The sequence below is a fragment of the Cinclus cinclus genome, chromosome 9 (genome assembly GCF_963662255.1).
Source record: "Cinclus cinclus chromosome 9, bCinCin1.1, whole genome shotgun sequence".
Lineage (NCBI taxonomy): Eukaryota > Metazoa > Chordata > Aves > Passeriformes > Cinclidae > Cinclus > Cinclus cinclus.
In genome coordinates, this window is record NC_085054.1 from 22,263,924 (window position 1) to 22,282,771 (window position 18,848).

Sequence of the window (18,848 nt, forward strand, 5' to 3'; positions counted from 1 at the left end):
ATAATAATATGGACAAGACAGCTATCTCAGGAATGAGGGAAGAATGTATAGGGTTAAAGCATCTCTGCTCTCCTTCTGCTGGACTTTAAAACATCATGGGAAAGGTCCTTTCTAGGCAAGACATTGCTCATTAAATTTGAAGGTTAATTAAAAGAAGCTTCTCCAGGAAGGGCACACCTTCAGCCTGACTTTAGGCTAGAATCCTAAACTCTGTGTGAACACTTCTCAGTGCAGTAAAGTTAGTCCAGAACCAGACTCTAGCAGCTAACAGAAAACAGGATATTTTTTCCTTCTACATTACAACATTCCTCCTCTCTGAGTAAATTAAATTATCAGGTACAGTTAGTACCTTATTAAAGTATAAAACTAACTACAGGCCATTAACAGGGAGATTTTTAATGGCACAATGTGAGACAGAGGTCCAATGTATGTTTTTGCTTTTGAACATTCCCTCTTAAGTGACAAATATTCCCAAATGTGCTCAAATAATTTGACTTTTCCACATCAGCAGTGCATTTTTTTAGGCTTAATGACTTCTACAATATTCAGAGGAATGTTCAATACTGGTATGCAATTTTCAGGGAAAGGGGAAAAAATAATAATAAAAAAGGTCCTATTATTTTACTCGACTACAGTATGATTATAGCATCATTGTGCACGTGCCTGCACTGGAATTGAATTGCCAGCAGAAGCAGTAGATTCTTCATGACTATCTGTATAATGTGGCCTATAAACAAGCTGACACCTTTTGTATTAATTCACAATCCTCTAGCTACACAAAATCTTTCTATCTTATATATAAACAGTTATTATCCTGTTTGCCTGCAATGGCAATAAGAAACACATCCAGAAGTTCAAAAGAAGGTAATAATGTTTTCGTGTACTGAAGCACTTACCAGAGTCTGATTCTGCATTTCCATATCAGCTTTTGTGTTGCTGTTTTTCCTGTGGTTTTCTTGAGAGCTGATAGAGTTGCCATGAAGAGAGGAGCCCTGGGAGCTGCCCTTAGACACATTCCTGTAGGAAACATTATTTGATCCACTTTCTGTCTGCTGAGCTGCTTTCTTATCAACTCTGCAGGTAGAGAGTGATTCCTCTGATAAATTGCATTGCCCTTCTTCAATCACTCTACTTTCCCATTCCTTTAATGTTTAAAGTAACCTCTCTGTATCTTTCTGTCTTTAGACCTTAGAGTGATAAATGTTTCTAACTAGCCTTGATCAAACCTGTCACTTGCAATTTCAGGTAGTATATCAATTTAGCCTTTCACATGTGATGATTTATATTATATTTGGGACTGCTGTGGGGCAAACGTGAAAACACAATATACCCATTGCTAAGTTCTTCTGTGACCAAAGGTTGTGATAGCTGGAAAGGTAATTAATTCTGACAAGTTACCAAATATGTGTTTTCTGGTTGCAGTACAGGAAGATGGAATACATTAAAACAAGTACTTAATTACCCTCTATCTTTACACACCATCTGCCTAGATTCTTGATTTCTGGAATAATTTGTATTATCAGCTTGGATGTAACTCGCCTATCTTTAATTTCAAAGACCAATGGTTTGGTTAACAAAGTAACATGAACAAAATTATCATCTCATTGTTAATGTTTGGGGGTTTTCTTCCTAAGAGATTAAAGTCCCAACTGTGCACCTACTGCTTAAATGCACAGTAGTGCATTCTTAGCACAAAAAGAACATAGATTAAACTTCTGTTTTAACTTCTGGGCATCTGTAAAGTTACATGGACATTAACACACCTCAAATTGTGCTGGAGTTTTACCTGTTTAAAAGCTCTCTCATAAAGCTGTCTTTTGGTGAGTAGGCAGCTGTGGTAGAACCTCTGACTTGTTCGCATTCAATCTCACCAGGAGAGTCTTGGGAAGGCTTCATAATTTTGCTCTCCATGGCTAAAATGTCACCACCGTCTGTTTTCCTGTTAATTTCATTTTCTATTTCACAGTGTTGTTCAGTTTTCTTCTTTTCTTTTCTTCTCTCTAATTTTGCCTGTTTAATTCCGAATCCTGAAACTTTTGCATCCTTTTTTTCCACCTTATTTTTAGGAATATCATTCTTCCTGCTACTCAGTGCTGGGAGCTTACTCTTTCGGAAGCCAAACCAACTGGCTATAGAAGGCCCTGTCTTTTGCTTAGTCTCCACAGTGGGGGATTTGGTTTGTCCTTGACCCTTTTGCACATTTTCTTGAATGCATAACATGACTTTCTCCTCTATTGTAGGTTGCAGAGATGGTGAACTCAAAAGATCATTAACCTTCTCAGAGGTTTCTGCTAATTTTAAAGACATTTGCTGTCTTCGTGACTTTGTTGCTTCCAGTTTATGAGGACACTTCACTCCATCAAAGCTTTGGAAGGATGAAATTTGCTTGGAAGACACGGTAGCTGAGGCTTCTAACTCCAGTTCTGCTGACAGAACACTTCTTTTACCTAGAGCCTCATGCCTAAAGCTTTCAGCACTTTTCTCACTCTGTGCAGATAGACCGCGTGCATCTTTCTGAGAAAATGGTTTGCTTCCATCAAATTTTGAAGTGCTGTGAAACTGGTCGACTTTTTGAGATGATCTGAATGGCAATTTGCTTGGGCTTCCATGCTGGCTGTTGCAACTATTCATATTTCCAAGAGAGCCTTGTCTAGGATAGGAATTTTCTGTGGGTTTAGTAGTACATAAAAGAGCCTCCGGTGTCACTGCTGTCCCAGGACTAGCCTTGATTTGAAGCCCTTCCATGGCTGAGTTCTGCCTTGTTAGAGAATTCCCTCTGTCAGAAGTGTTTGTAATAATCTGAGTCCGTACTTTCCCGAGTCCTTCTGTCACAGGGGCAGATGGCTTCTCCCCTGTGTGAATGCTGAAACTCTGACTACGAGCTTTTGCTCCGTTCATGCCCAGAGCTGGCTTCAAGTGAGACTTGTTGCTAGAAGAAACAGACCTCTTAACTAATTTGTTTTCTAATCCATCTCCTCTGTCTACTACCAAGTTGCAGCTTTCATGTGAATGAGCTGATGCTGTATCCATACTAAATCCCACATCACAATTATTTTTTACTTCAGTATCAGACTTGGAGTCCTTTAATTCTGCATCCGTTGCACCTCTGGTGGTTACACACACAGACTCACTTTGCTTGTGCTTACTGGAACTCACATTACTTTTGGAAGCTGCATTTATACTGTCTTTTTCCTGCTTCCCTGGTACGGTAGAGCTCTTGCGGAGAAGCTGGGGAGATTTGACAAATAATTTCAGTCCTACAGGGAGACGGGTTTTCATTCCTCTCTCATTAGAGTTTTGAGAGGCATGTGCAGCATCACTGGCATGAAACAGCATTGATGGGAAATTGTTTACCTGAGATAGCAAAGGCTCACTTGTGCTGGTCGTATGACATTGAGGAGTTGTGGGGAGAATGTTCGGCACCTTTTGTAGCTGATCCAACCCACTGTCACTGGAAGTGTTGTTTTTGCTGGAATATGTGTCTTGTGAAGGAGTTGTTTCCAGTGACGGACAGCCTAGAGAAAAGGACCTGGCTGTTTGAAAATCTGTGCTGGAATACTCACGATTCCTGTGGAGACCCACCTGATTTGGGCTTTTTGGGCAGACTTGCTTTGTGGAAACTTTGGAAAGTCCTTGGCATGCACTGTGGGATTGCTGAGATGTACATGAATTTTGCATAATTTCTTCTGCATTTTCTTGAAGGTTAGATAATTCAATTTTGGCCCCAGAAGATACATTTTTTGCTTGCATTTCATGACTAGATTGATTATGAAAGCCAGAGTTCACAGTTCCTTTTAATGGAGATGATTTCAGTACATTTTTTGCTGTTTCAGTGGGACCAGCTCCTCCTAACTTTACTGCTAGAGGTGGAGAATTAGCATAATTAGGCCGAATCAACAGGGATGTTGACCTGCCTGGAGGAAGGGGTGGGGATGGAGACCGGGCTTCTACAGTGGCTAAATTGCAATGAAAGTCTCTGGTTGGAGGCTCCCCGTAGCTACTGGGCTCTATAAAGTGCTGAGGCAACAGTGGTGATGCTGAACTCTGACTCTTTGGATATTTTGACCCATCTCCTCTGCCAGGACGTTTCAAGTTTGGCAGGGGGTGGGCAGGGGGCTTTGGAACCTGAAATTCGACTTTTGAATCAAAATGACGAGGTGGGCTTTGAGCCTTTTTGAATCTTGAAAGCTTTACAGGTGGCAGAGCAGGTGATTTCTCACGGGCTGTGGGGCCCACTGGCGGAGCTACAGGTGTCTCACCACTCTCAGTCATCAAAGCTTTTTGGGGAGAAAATTTACCTCTGCTGGGTATTTTAGTTACATTTGGCTTTTGATTGATTCCTGCATGCACAGTGGAGCTTGAATTGGCCTTGTATGATGTATCATACACTGGCTTCACTAGTTTCTGTTGTGAAGTATTTTGCTGTGTCACTCTTCCACAGTGTGAAGATTCACCACAGGTCAGGGGGACAACTGTATTTTTATTCCCTGTATTATCTTCAAGATATTTTTTACCTTGAGTATTTTTCGCAGTTTCATCTTCCCGTCTTTCTAAAGCAGTGTAATTCCTAGCATTGGGTCCTGGCTGCAAATCAGTTCTTCCCTGAGATACAAGTTCAGTGTATTCTGCACTGGACGTAGTTTGTGGCTGGTTGATTGAAATCTCATTTCTTGTTACAGTGACAACTCCAGTTTGATGTGAGCTGAATTCAATAGGCTCGCCATCCTTAGCATCGTATATTACTGTGATGCACTCTTCAGAAGAGGTCTTTTTTATAACCTTCTGTTGCTTAATGAAATTACATGGTTTAGGCCTAATGCCTGAGTGAACAGGTATCTGGTTCTCTTCTTTATCAGTAGATACAAGCTGAGAATTCTCCGTGACTTTGAGCAAGTCAGAGGTCTTTGTATACCTCTCAGGAAAGGGAGTTGATAATAAATCTGAGGGACTTTTCTCATCACTGCTTTCTATATGCAATTCATCCAAGACTTCATTGTCATCAGTGTCTGAAAGCTGAAAATTGAAGTCCTTCCAGCCCATAGCAGAATGGTCTTGATTTAACTGTAACTCAGGCATCTTTGCTCTGGTGCATGATTTTATATCTGCCTGAAATCCACTGACAAAACTAGTTAATTTCTCAGGTGTTTCCTTTGAATTAAAAAATGAACTTCTTTCTGGCAAATGTTTCCTGTTAGGATCCCAGTCAAACAGACTGTCAGAAATGCTATGAGTTAATTTGTTACAATAGGTCCTGCAGTCTTTGCTTGGAACTTCCTGCAGCAACAGTAAGGATGAAGAGTCATCATCTGCATCATCATGAGCATCTGAATCATAAGAGAAAGTTTTGTTGTGTTCAGTGCAATTACTTCCCATTTCCATTGGCTTACAATGAGTCTGCTCATTATGGCCGCCACACTTAATTCCAGGGGAATATATTCCTTCGTTGGAGTTCATGCAATCTTTGTAGCCCCATTTTGATATTACTGAAGGTGGTTCAAGTAATATTTTTTGCTCCTGCAATTTTTTCAGCCCTTCTAGGATATGGTTTTCCTTGATACGAGTTGGAGGTAGATCATCTGCAGGACTCGAGAGGTTGCTTGGGAGCGAAGAACCAATGCTTATTCTTTTATCCCACCTCACGGATGACTGTCAAAAGAAAATAAAAATCACTTGTGTTACTCACAAGTGCAGTCAATAAAAGTGTTACCATTTTGGTAAAGAGATAAAGGAGTTGCATAAGGGAATTCTATTCCATTCTTTGCTATTTATAGCAAAGCTCTTTTTAAAGAAAGGATTTCACAGTGGTGTGAAGGCTGCAGTGCATTAAAAACCTGTAGGAAGAACAATATGAATGGAAGGATTAATATAAAAAAGAAGAGCAGTTTGGACTATGAAAGGCATAATAAATGTCTGAACAAATGAGGAGACTGTAAGTAAGCTGGAGTGAAAAAGGAATCGCTAAAAAAACTAAATGGGGGGTAACAGTTCAGCGACAACTGTTTTCAATATAAAAGAGAGAGGAAAGTAAAAAAACCTTCTGAAACAGGCAGCTTTTCAATTAATCCCCATTCAGATTAACTTAAACTAATACAATAAAAAAATTAATTTGATTTACCCTTTTGCTTGTCTTTCCATCATTCCAAGTGTAGGAGGAACCACTGGAATATTCACTGCAAGCACTTGAGAGGGAGAGTTCACTGCTACTGCAGCTGCTCCGAGGATACAGGCGGCTAGAGCCTGTCATATTTAATTGACTCTGGCATTTCAAGACAGGTATGCTGGATTTCACATTCTGCTGGCATTCCTAACATACAAGAAGAAATTGGAATATCTTATGGGTATAAAACTATCATTTAACTTCCCCTTGATTAAGAATGGCAAAGAAAAAGCAAGTAAGCCACTTATGCCTTCCTCTCATGCAATTTAGTGTCTGGTGAATTTAATACAGAGAACTAAATTCAAAATTGCTAACAATTTCATTTGTCAGGGGAAAAGAGCCACAATCCTCAATGTTTTCTTCTTTATTCTTAGACTAGTATTCTGCTGTTCTTATGGTAAAGATTATTCTGAGTCTATTTGAATTATGCTTCATACATAAGCAGCGTGTGCCAGTAAGATACAGAAAACTAAGTTATAAGAATACAAGTACATCTTGACAACTGCATTATAGCCCCACAATGTAACAGATGAGGCTGCAGAGCCAGGACAAGGTAAATTAATTTAGTATCCTGAGCAGAATGTCCACTGAGAATGGAATCTCTCCATTACAGTCTAATTTTGGTTTCCTATCTAGTTCAAAGCTTTGTCTAAGAAACTCTCTGACGTAGGACAATCCATCTTCGTGTCGCTCGCAGACAGCTGAAGCCTCTTGCTTATGCAATTTATTGACACTTTATGGCTGCCTTTAGTACTTGTGTAGTTATCGCCCCTTTCCAAATGCAATTTCAGCTGACTGTGACTAAGTGCCAGCTTTGAGGAAGAGAGTAATGAAGAGTAGATAGCACTTTAGGTAAAATATTAAACCTCTGTAGGAGTAGCTAGGATGCCTTTAATTTGTTTTCAAACTAATACTCTTGAGCCTAACAGTGTTGAAGCTTCTTTAGTGTTAAGTGCTTGCACTATTCTCCAGTTTCCTTACAGAATCAGACATCATTTTAATTACCAGGAGCACCAGACATGACTACATGAAAAGAGGTTGTAATGAGGTGGGGGTCAGTCTCTTCTCCCAAGCAGAAACTGATAGAACAAGAGGAAACAGTCTCAAGTTGTGCCAGGGGATGTTTAGATTGGATATTAGGAAGAAAAACCTCCACTAAAAGACTTGTAAAGCAACAGAGCAGGGAAGTGGTTGAGTTTCCATCCCTGGAGGGATTTAAAAGCTCTGTAGATGTGGCACCTGAAGATGTGGTTAAGTGGTGGGATTGGCTCTGCTGGGCTAATGGTTGGGCTCAGTGATCTCAAGGGACCTTTCCACCTGGTGGCAGGTGAAAGGTTGGATTTGATGACCTTAATCATAAAGGTCTTTTCTATCCAAAGTAAATTTATGATTCTGTGCCTTTGTTTCATGAAACTTCCCTTTGGATTTCCTTAAGGCAAACTGAAACAATATTTATTGATTTCTGTATGCAGATATACTTCAAATTAATTTTGCTTAAATGAAGAATTTACACTCAGGAAGAAACAAGAAATCTAAAGTTATTGAATCCATAAAAAAATTATCGAGGCTGTGTATGCCCTAGACACAGCTTCTTCATGGAAATCTTTGGAACAACACTCAGTTTGTAGGCACTTCTCATGCCCAACATGTTTGTTGGTCTTCTCCTAATTTCTTCCATTTATTCCCCATGTTCCTCCCATTTATTACTACTGGGGTTGAACCTTTTTTCAGCTGAATGGGAGAGAGCAGAATTTTTACTGCTGAGGAGTTCATCAGTACAACTGTTCATCGCTCAACTGACATCATAATGTTCTGGTTTTGACAAACGTAACTACAGGCCAAATCATTATTCTTCGTCACAGGCAAAACCTATGAATGGGAAAATCATTTAGAGACACCAGGAGCACATTTCTGCTCTGGGAATTATTGGTACATGTTCTCCTAGGAAGTCAAATGGATGCAGGGGGAACAGCTTTTAAATCCAGTGGCTCTGGGAAGAATACATCTTTCAGCATCACAGGCAGGCTGATGCCTGCGGTTTTTGCTCTGATGTGGATTTTGTTGCTTTGTTGAGACAAATGAGTCTTTATTTATGACATTGTGCTTCCTGTGGGAGACCCCCTGCCATCAGCTTCCTCAGCTGTGGCAGTGTCACTCCTGGGGAGGGTGACTGTACAGAGGCCAACAGCAGCAGCTGCCTGCTCTGTCTATTCCTCTGCATTTTGGTTCTGGCTTTGGGAAAACATGTCATATGGAATTCTGCCCTTTATACTGGGCTGTGTCCCAGCCATCACAGCATTCAAGGGAAGGATGCCTGTAAATCCTCTCCTTTAAGAATCTCCTGCAGGAGGTAAGAGATCACAGCCCAGTGACAAGTATTGCCTTCCTGTCATCTTCAGCTAGTCTGAGAGCCTCTCCATCCTCTCACTTTGATTCCTTTGCACCTAAGAGAGGAGAAAGGCATTTGGTCCTACAGTTTCAGCAATGGGAAAAAATGGAGCTATCTAAGCAAGGCAAAAGAACAGCATATTACTGTAATCATCTTTAAGAGAGGAGAAAATGTGCAAAAAGTATCATGTCGCTCCAGAATATGAAGTAGGGTATCTAGTCAATTTTTAGATTGCATTCAGATCACTTATGAGAGTGGAGTTTTCCCCTTCAATTTGCCTTTATTCTCTAAATTATTCAAGAAAGTACTTTGAATAGCATGTTTATGATGCATTAATTAAATACATTTAACTTGCATATGGGTCTATTAACTGACATGGTGAAATTTTAAGATTTTGTAATCATGACTCTTTAGTCATTACCTTTAATGAAATTAGAGTAAAAAGGCCTGACTGTAGTATTACAGTTTAAAAACATAATTTTCACTAGGAATCAGAGAAAATTGAAATAATCAGACCATTAAAGACACAAAACTCTTTATTAGAGCAAGCTTACCTGAAGGCTTAATTAAATATAATGCAAAAGATTGTTAGCATTTTTATGAACCTTTGAAACAATGCCTCTTCATTAAAATAGGTACTACAGGGGAGATTACATTTTTGTTGACACTCCTATACTTCAAGATCAAAGGCACAAGCAGGTTCAATGTTCTTTTCTTGTACTCTTTGTTTCCCTGCATGTGATTTTTGTTTTTTAAGCTACTTCCCTCTTTGACAATGAAACATGAAAGCCATGCTGGAGAACGTTTTGCCAAATAAGCACAAAGCTCACTCCGTCTGAAAAAAAAAATGCAGAGCCCATGAATTTTTAAAAGTTCATACATAATATATCATAAAAGTGGGATGAATAATACGGGGCATGGGCTTTAATAAAAAGCTCCTTGACCATTTCTCAGAGATTCTGAGATGTAATCAATACCCAAAAAGGTGTATCGGGGACATTACTAAGATTTACGCTTTTTTTGCACACAGTGACACTATCTGCTCACTATATCAACCGAGGACACAATATTGAATTTCAGAGAACAGAAGGAAGTAAAAGCATTGTTATCTGCCTCAATAGTGTTTCAATTCAGAGATCAGCTTTATGGCTCTTCCCTGACACCAGACTTCAGAGGAGAAAAGGAGGTTCCAGATGAGGGGAACAAGGGCAGCAGAAACACTCACGAGCATCTGAGCATCAGCACTTCGAGCTTGCACCAGGCTTCGGTTTCGTTCTACTTCTGAAAGCAAATCCCCAGATGAGAGGTCCAAGATGCGTGAGTGGAGTTTCTGGGGGGGTAGAAGGAAAGGAGCAAAGCATAAGCATTTGTCAGATATTCAGCAGATCAGCATTTTTAAAATTCCAAACTCTGATGTGAGATATCAAGGGAGTGAAGAGCCTGAGGTAAAAGGATTTGTTCTAATTTGAAATGTTGCTCTTTGTGCTTACTTTGTCCAAGACTTCCTGTCTGGAGGACAGATCATTCTTCATCCAATACAAACTCTACTTCTTCTTGTCACTGCTTTGCAACTTATCATTATTTCACACGCAACAATAACAAATGAACTTGAGTCCCACCTTTATCTACAGACTTTGACAGGTTTCAGGAAAAAAGCATAAAAATGAACTACAAAATTAACATTTATAAATCAATCAACATGTTAATGTTGTTTTATTTATGAGTTGTTACACCTTGTATGAATGATTGCGAAAGTGACCCTATTTTTAACCAGCATTGATCTGCTGAAGGCCTCCTCTGCACACATTTTAACTCAAAGTCATTAATGTCATCTGTTAGGAACAATTAATGTGAATAGAAAATAATTGCATCAGGGAACTGGGGACTCTGAGGATTTAGTGCATTAATATTCACATGCTGTTTGACTGTATACACAGTTCTTTTCTCAGTTTTTCTTGGAAGGATGGCTAAGCTTGTGCCTTTCCCTCCATGGTCACCTGTACACTAATTCTAGGGCTTTCTGTCTGCATTAAGCCTGGTTTGGTTTAATTGCAGTTTCTATAAAATCCATGATTTATGTGGATGCCTCAGCCAATGACTTCAAAAGAAAAAAAAATATCTGCAGTCTTGTTAGTCCTGGGCCAACACACCATGTAACAGGCAGTATAGATCTGACTCAGGGTCCATTGAAATCAATGAAAATGGACCTAAAACATAAAACCCAAGAAAAAGGGACTTTGGATCAGGCTCTTTTCACTTTCTCATTAATTCTCCCGGCTTGCAACCTAAGAGTTGCATCTACCAAAGAGATGCATCTACTTGTGTCTACCCCCCTCAGCTTGGAGGAACAAATGGTGCAGACCCTGCCAGGTGCTTTGCCAGAGGACTCTGTGAGGGATGCAAACCATGGAGATTCGCTGAGGCTGTGTGAGTGCCCGCCCCACCATCCTGTCCATCCAAAAAGTCTGCCCAAAGAGGGAAAAAAAATCTGTAGTCAGAAGAGCCTTCACAAAGTGTAGTAGAATCTCTCTGCAGGGCCCTGAAAGGCAAGGCACAGAGTATCTTACACCCAGCTGCTCCCCAGCCTGCTCTCTGGGTACCCACTTCAGAAATTAATGTGCTAGAGAACAAAGCAGGCAGCCATTCCTACAGCCTCTGTTATCTGCATGCTCTGCTTCAGGCTTCTATTCCAGACAATCTATAAATTTTTTTTAAAAATTTCTAATGATGAATTTGGGAGTAATTTCTCAAGAGTTGCTTATTCAGCCAGGTTTATTAAGGAGGCACTGTCTGTTGCAGAGAGATTATGGAAAATATTTTCAATTATCAATATTCTGTATAAATAAGTATTAACCAGTATATTGTTGAATAGACTAAAATCCTGCAAGCACTCAGTATCCAAGATACTTTTCATTATAAATATTAACTACATCCAGGCTATGCTTTTTTAACATCAGTGATGCCTGGTTATTCAGAGTGCACCTTTCAAACTACTACTACGAGAATTACTGTCAGGTGTTTGCTAAAGATTTAAACTCCAGGTAAAATGCCTGCCCAAAGTCACAGATTTACTGACTTTGTACATTTGTTCCTCTTGACAGTAATTCCAACTGCATCACTGAGCCACCAGAGAATTCTACTGTTTTCAGAACCAAGACTCACTAGTGCAATGAACTAGTGGTTTGCAGACAAATTAATTACTTTCTCCAGGGAAACCAGTCACCTGAGATATTTCAGTGGAAATTACACTAGTCAGATCTATGCATTGGAGATGCACAGGGGTCATGCTGTGTTTGAGTCACCTTTGCCACTGTTAAACTCAGTGACTCTATAAAACTGCAGTACCAAAGGCAAATCAGCAGACTAAAATGATTAACAAAGAAGGAAAGTGTGTTCTCAAGATGCATAATGTGATTATATTTCTGTATCAAATGAGATCATCACATTGGGAATATTCCTCCCCACACATATGCAAATAAACTAACAGAGGTGGCCAGCATTAACAAACAGCACAATAAAGTTTGAGGTCATTAATTAAATACATTTACACAGCACTGAAGAAAGTCTTCCAATTACAAAAGAAAAGCATAAGAAAAAAATGTTCCTCTTTCATTTATTTTTCTTTTTCCTTCTCCATTGTCTAATTAAAGAATGGGGAAAACTCTAGCATTTGTAAAAAACTCATTAATGATGAATTTAAAATCAAGTAACAGATTGTGCTAACTATGTATCTTCATTCTGATTTCTTCTCAGATACACAAAATGTACTGTGTCCTTTATGGCTATTTTCAGATGACAGTCACAGCTAGATCAAGGAGTTACTGCTGCCTTGAAAATTGTACAGTATTAAAATCACTGTTGATGTTATCATGACAAAACGCAACAGAAGGCAGGACACTGCACAGGATGACTTCCAGGGAAGAGATCACATCGGTTTAAATGAGTACTTAAAATATGAAACTGAGGAGTTACAATTGTAAATCCAAGTTATCTGCCCATTTGTAGGTGCCCTATAATGGTAAGGGGAAAATGAGCAATACTTAGGTGCTGGGGAGAGCCTGGACCCCACTGGAAACAGGAAAGCATCAGGATCACTGGGCTGCAGACCTGAAAATCCATGTGAAACCGAATACAGCATGGATTGGGCCAACCTCCTTGGAAACTACCTTGTACTGAGTACTACAGGGCAGGTGGGGACTAAAAAGTTTGTTACATCTTAGCTTGACTGGACCCAGGTCTCTCCACAAAGTGGGTGCTGTGAGGCCAGGGCAGAACAGAGGGGACTTCTCTGCAGATGCCTGTGACCAGCAGCAGCAAAGCTCCTCCTTTCCCTGTGAGATTGATGCAGAAAAGGCAGTGCCCTTTGTGGTTCAATGCCAAGATTAACTCCTGTAACCCACATGAAAAATAAAAACAAAGTAATTGATAATTTAGGTGGAAACCTATTATATCAAGTGCAATAGGAAATACAATTATCTGGTAGGCAGATAACCAATCCATCAACCAGCAGGCCAGTCCCCCCTCCCCCAGCAGCATTCTTATTAAGACTTTCTAGGAAGATAAAAGAAAGCCACTACCTGCTGGCACAAGGCAATATTACAGAGACTCCTCAAACCATTGTGCCTCTTGACTCTATCTCTGCAGAATATCTATCAGTTCCCATCTCCTTTTTAAACATCTAATGGTCTGCAGCATTGCCAGAACAATTTTCAATGAATTATGCCAAAGAGTACACAGCTCTCCAATATTGGATGAGTTAATTGCTATTAAATCAATTGGCTTTGCTTTTCTCACATGAGCCAAAGTCTATCATTCACAGGAAGAAAATTCTCTCTCTAGATTCCAAGGAGACATTTTCATCCTGCTGCTCCATGCCAAGCTGTAAATGTTTGTTGGGTGTGTGTGGCCCTCTCCTGTCTTTGCTGTTTTGCAGGGCATCACAAACCTGAACACGCACATTCTGGCCTGCTTCCCTCTGTAGCTCAGCCATTGAAATTGGGCTGGCAGGGAAAACCTTCTCATTTCCATTTCACCATAAAGACAGTAGGCCACAGAAGGAAAAAGTATTATTAGGCAAGATATTTATATATTATCACTTTATGTAGAAGCATAATCTTTCATTAAACAAAATCTTGATTTTTGTAGTCCTTAGATGCATTTCAGAGGGGAGGTTCAGCTAGAGATAAGAACATCCTTCACTTAATCCCAACAAAAGTTACTTAGAGTAGAACGTGCGCTGCTCAAAAAACCAAGTGTGAACTTCTCATCCACTAAATATTCTTGAATTAAGGAGAAAATTAAATATATATAAGGAAAAATAATGAAACCTCAAAAAGTAGAATTCAGATTTGCCTTTAGGCAAATAAAACTTTGGAATATATATTCTTTTGATAAATGGAAATACTGCCTTCTAAAGACTGTAGAACAAGTGATTGCCAATAAAAACCAGCCAAATATGAAGCAGAAGTGAAAACTGCAAGAGGCTTTCATTTTTAAAATTCTAATAATCTCCAACATAGGAAATATACTTTCAACTGTGCACTGTGTACATACAGAAGTGCCTGATGTGTTATTGTATATAACCAATTTCACAAAACCAAAAATATAACAATTATTTCTAGCTCTGGAAGTGGTCTATTTAATAGAAAATTTGGAATTATTTTCTACAATTCACTTCCTACAAGCAAAACTTCATGGCTAACACTTTTTGAACTTTGTAGTAAATGAAAACCAGGTCTAGTGAATGGTATCCTTGTCCATGGCAGGGAGGTTGGAAAGAGATGAGTTTTTAGGTCACTTCCAATTCAAACCAGTCCACGATTCTATGAAAATTATTCTTTCTCTAATGTTGGGCTCCTATTTAACCATTTACAGGATTTGGGCTAAAACTAGAGTGAGAAACTAACACCCTTTGACTGTTTAAAATACTCCTCCTTAACGCAAAGTAATTAGATGTTCATCACTTAGACCTCTAAAAGCTGTAAATAAAGCTCTGCACAGGCAAGAACATCCAACTTCTGATTGTAAAGCCAATGCACCACATTAAGCTGATTTTTCTATTTCTCTGTTGCTACAGGTACCTTTTCCAACAGACCAAGCTGCTAGTGAAGATATTTGATATTTGACAAAAACCATGGAACAGTCTAGAGCTCAGTCTGGAACAGGCAAAGAAGCTTAGAAGTCTTACACCTGACATATTTAGGACGAGCATGTAAGTTGTCTTTCACCTTTCAAATTCTGTTCTTAGGGCCTGCCTGGAAGATGAACTCGGTTTGCTCTGTCTGTTGCTGCAAGGGCTCTCTACAGCTCTTACCACCACCATAGCTGGTTGCATTTATTTTTGGTGGGAGAAAAGGGTTAAGACACAGTAGATTAGCCCCAGGATAAATCTTACACTGGTCTGAGCAAACAGTTGCAGACTTTTATTGATCCTACCAGCAGCTCTTTAAAATGCAGGAAACAATCACAAACATGCAGTATTGCTCAGTGGTGATAGGAGGATGTATTGTACATAAGTAAATATCAAAGGATTAACTTTAAAATGCATTTCAGTAAGCTGAGTTCTCAGTACAAAATAAAAAAAAAAGAAAAAAAAAGAAGAGGTTTTCAGCTACTTCTTAAATTTCAAGTGGAGTGTGTGGGTCTAAATTTTCCATTAATAGAATAAAAATACTTCCATGGAAGATCTAATTTGCATGCATCTAAATAAGCTATAATTCTGTTTTTGTTGTTTTTCCCTCCTACTAGGCACACTTTTCTAAAAAACTTTTACAGAAGCTGCTAGACTTTAAATCCAAACCCAGAATTAACAGGGGTTTGTCAGTTTGCTGGCAAATCCTCTGGGTGAGTTTACTGAGACTAAGGCAACATCCAAGACAAAGTACAAGGGTATGATACTAGAACCATTTTTATAGAAGATTAGGCTGCTAAAAAAAATCAGAAAATCCTGCTAACAAGGCAATTCCAACACAAAAAGTAAAACAAACTTTGATTTGAGTTGGCTGAAGAGTTTCCAAGCTTGCATCTCTCTATTACTATTGAGCCATTCAGAGATGGCAAAACTCAGTGAATTAAACCCAAACTCCAAAGGCTGGAAACCTATATTCTAGGGTATAATTTGGGAAGTATTAAGCAGGCATTTGATGTACAAACACAAATAGCATAATCTCTCTGTGTTCTTCAGAGAGTTGACAACATTAACGTAATGCTAAAATTACTCCTGTTCCAAATCCTTCGTTTTATTAATTTTTATAAACTTCTTTAAATAAAGGTTACATTGAACGACACAAAGTAATCCCCACTGATCCCAGTTTTCATTTTATATGTCTATCACTGTTTTCAAGCTCTGAGATTCCAAAGTGTTAGTTCTCATTTTAATAGCACCATGGTAGGAGTCTGTAAATATTGCAATAATATGAAAATGAGCTAATTTAATTTCTTAGGAAAATGCATGTATAAAGTTCCCTGTGGTTTGTAATTACTGTAAAGTCAACAGTTTACATCAATGACCCAGTAATCAGCTACTCAGAACGTGAATAATTAATGAAAAAATGTTCTCAAGGAGCTTGTAAATGGAAGACTCCTTGGAGTATGGTGAAACAGCCGTGCTGTGAGAAGAGAGTGATGTGCAGGAGTAGAGCCTTTTATTAAGTACATATTTGTATTTTGTCTCTTATTTTTCTAAATGTCTTCCCATTGATCTAACAGCACTTAGTGTGTCAATTCCACTGTGCTAAATGAGGGCCAGCACCACATAGGTGCTGTGAACTATAGCAACACCAAAGACTGAAGGGCACATCCTGCACTTCCTGACACCTGCTGTTGTTACACTGTCCACAAAAAAAACAAGAAAAAAACCCAACATTTTGCTTTTGACACTTCAGCATTGTCAGAAAGAGTCTAAGAAACAACTTTATACTCAAGTCCTCAACAAGGAAGAATTATGCCATTAATCTTTTCTGGCATGCCCTACACATGCTATCTAGGCTTCAGCAGTAAAAAGGTGGACTGGTTTTTGTTATTTCACTGTATTTAAGAAATGCTTTAATATAAAAACACAGGAGGAAAGTCTCATTTCTGCAACAGTCATTGTATTATCAATCCATATATGATTAAAAAGTAGTCACTAATTTCAACATGCTGCTAAATTGCTCATACAATGGCAGCCAGTGACATTCCTGGTAGAACAAGATAACATTGGTCATTGCCTTTGTGATTCCTACAGTTTAAAATCCATTTTCACATTCACTTTCTGACTATGCCCCAAAATAATCCAAAGGAATTAGGCAGACCTCAGTGAGATCTTCTTATTGACATTTATGTTGATCAATGTTGGCTCTACCAGAATTGGAATCTACAGATCAATTCCCTTATTAGATTCGTTCTCAGTGCTGCCATGATCATTTTATCACAGAAGCTGCTGCCATCAGATGCTACTTTATCACTTTATAATGGGATAAGCTGAAGCTTTCCTCTGGCATATAGCTGGAAATGATAACCGTCTGAAGTCTTAATAGTTCTTTCAAAGATTTTCAAAAAATATACTAATTAAATGCATGTCTGTTTTTAAAAATATTTTCAACTTAATTTACCTAAGCAGCAATAATTTTTGTCCACGTGAAAATTCCAGTTCTCAAGGTGTTAAACAAACCCCAGTGTTGACACTGGAGACTGCCTTATTAATCACTTGCTTCTTGCTGAGCCTACGAGCCAGATGACAGAAGAAAAGAGGCTCAGAATGAAGATATGACAGAAAAATCAAAATGGTCTCAGGAACAGTAGGAGTTTTATATGGACACACAAACACACGTGCAAACACTCCAAAATAGCACACACAATACATACACAAGGTCTGTCACAAGTGTTTCATCTGGTTTTGAAAATATGCAGGGTTATGGTATTTTTAGCGAGAGTGGTCTTACAGCTTCTGTTGAGAGAGGAGTTCATCACATTAATTTAAATCTCCGATAAAATAAATTAGTTTTTTTATTGCCAGCTTGAACTACAGGGCTATGATTGTTATGTATTGCTACAATCCAAGTCTTAATGGCATTTTAGCCCTGTGGTGGTCAAACAGAAACCATTTCAAACCTTCTAAAGGCTATTAAAACATGTGCAGATGTCTGGAAAATTAATACTATTATCTAACACTAACCTTTTGCCTGTAGGAAGAAAAGGAGAGAGAAGGCTCAAGGAAGATGTTTTAGATCAATACATGGCAGCCCAGGAGGGCAAGCTCTGTTTCACAGGGAAGTTCATTGGCTGTGAACGGGGGATTCAAGTGAGCAGATTCATCCTTATTTGGATTTCACTGAAATAATTCATTTACTCAGAAAAAACCCCAAAACTTAGGAGAGATGGGTGTTGTTTTTACAATCCTTCCTCACTGCTGTTTCCCAAGATCCAGCAATCTAGACACTGGAGAGGTTCATTCATTTAAATTACAAGAACACGAATTTGTCAAGGTTAATGCTGAACAAACCATATTTTCCTTGCCTCAGTATTATGCATTAATAAGTTTCTCCATTCCTCCACCCTCTTTTTTTTTCTTTTTCTTTTTTTTTTTTTTTTGGTGTGTGTAATACTGTTGAAATGTCATGTGGATTGAAAGGAGTTTAAAGGTAGGAGGAGAGTAACAAGAAATGCTTTTATTGTTAGTTTAAGGCTTTTACATATATATTTTCTCTCCAACTAATGCATTGTTTTTTGTCTCTGACAGAATACTTTATAATAAGAAGAGACTTTCTTCTTGAATACCTGGATACAAGGTACTTTATTCTATTCCTTTTCCTCAGAGCACTTACTTAAAAGTATGATTTAGAAAGAATAAGAGTGTAGATTCCCAGCTGGTAGGAATTATTGCCTTCACTTCTCCTACTGAAATGAAAAGAATTTTTGCCAGGAGAGGAATTACCCCATAGGCTTCCCGAACTTCTACTGCTTTTCAGAAATAAATCCAGACAGCCACAAGTGTGTATTTCCAGTGGTATTTCACTCTTGGAAGCCTCAAATTGACCACAAGACCTCCAGGTGGCACTTCAAGTTCTTCAAGGGTTATCCTGATACAACAAAAGCTCAAGGCTTGTGTAGGACACAGCACAACTCTGGACACCTGATGATCCAAACAAGCATCTCAAACCTTGGCTGTAATCCTCTGGAATTCCACCAACCTACTCCGGAGTGATGAGAAGCCGTGGAAGGATCTCTCCATCAGCCTGGCCAGGTAGGGCTGAAGCACAGGTGAGGAGGGAAAGGTGGTGCTGGCCCCAGCAAGGAAGGGCATGGATGGTCTGAGGACACAGC

General features: G+C 39.0%; 1 protein-coding gene across 1 annotated transcript in view; it reads right to left on the reverse strand.

Moving 5' to 3' along the window:
* Window positions 1–18,848, reverse strand: part of NCKAP5 (NCK associated protein 5) — a 331,504-nt gene that overhangs the window by 53,128 nt on the left and 259,528 nt on the right. The window contains exons 10-13 of the mRNA XM_062498376.1: window positions 9,772–9,876; window positions 6,116–6,304; window positions 1,787–5,646; window positions 897–1,074 (exon numbers count right to left, since the gene is read on the reverse strand). Of these exons, the coding sequence (XP_062354360.1) occupies window positions 897–1,074; window positions 1,787–5,646; window positions 6,116–6,304; window positions 9,772–9,876 (4,332 nt within the window). The remainder of the gene's footprint in view (window positions 1–896; window positions 1,075–1,786; window positions 5,647–6,115; window positions 6,305–9,771; window positions 9,877–18,848) is intronic.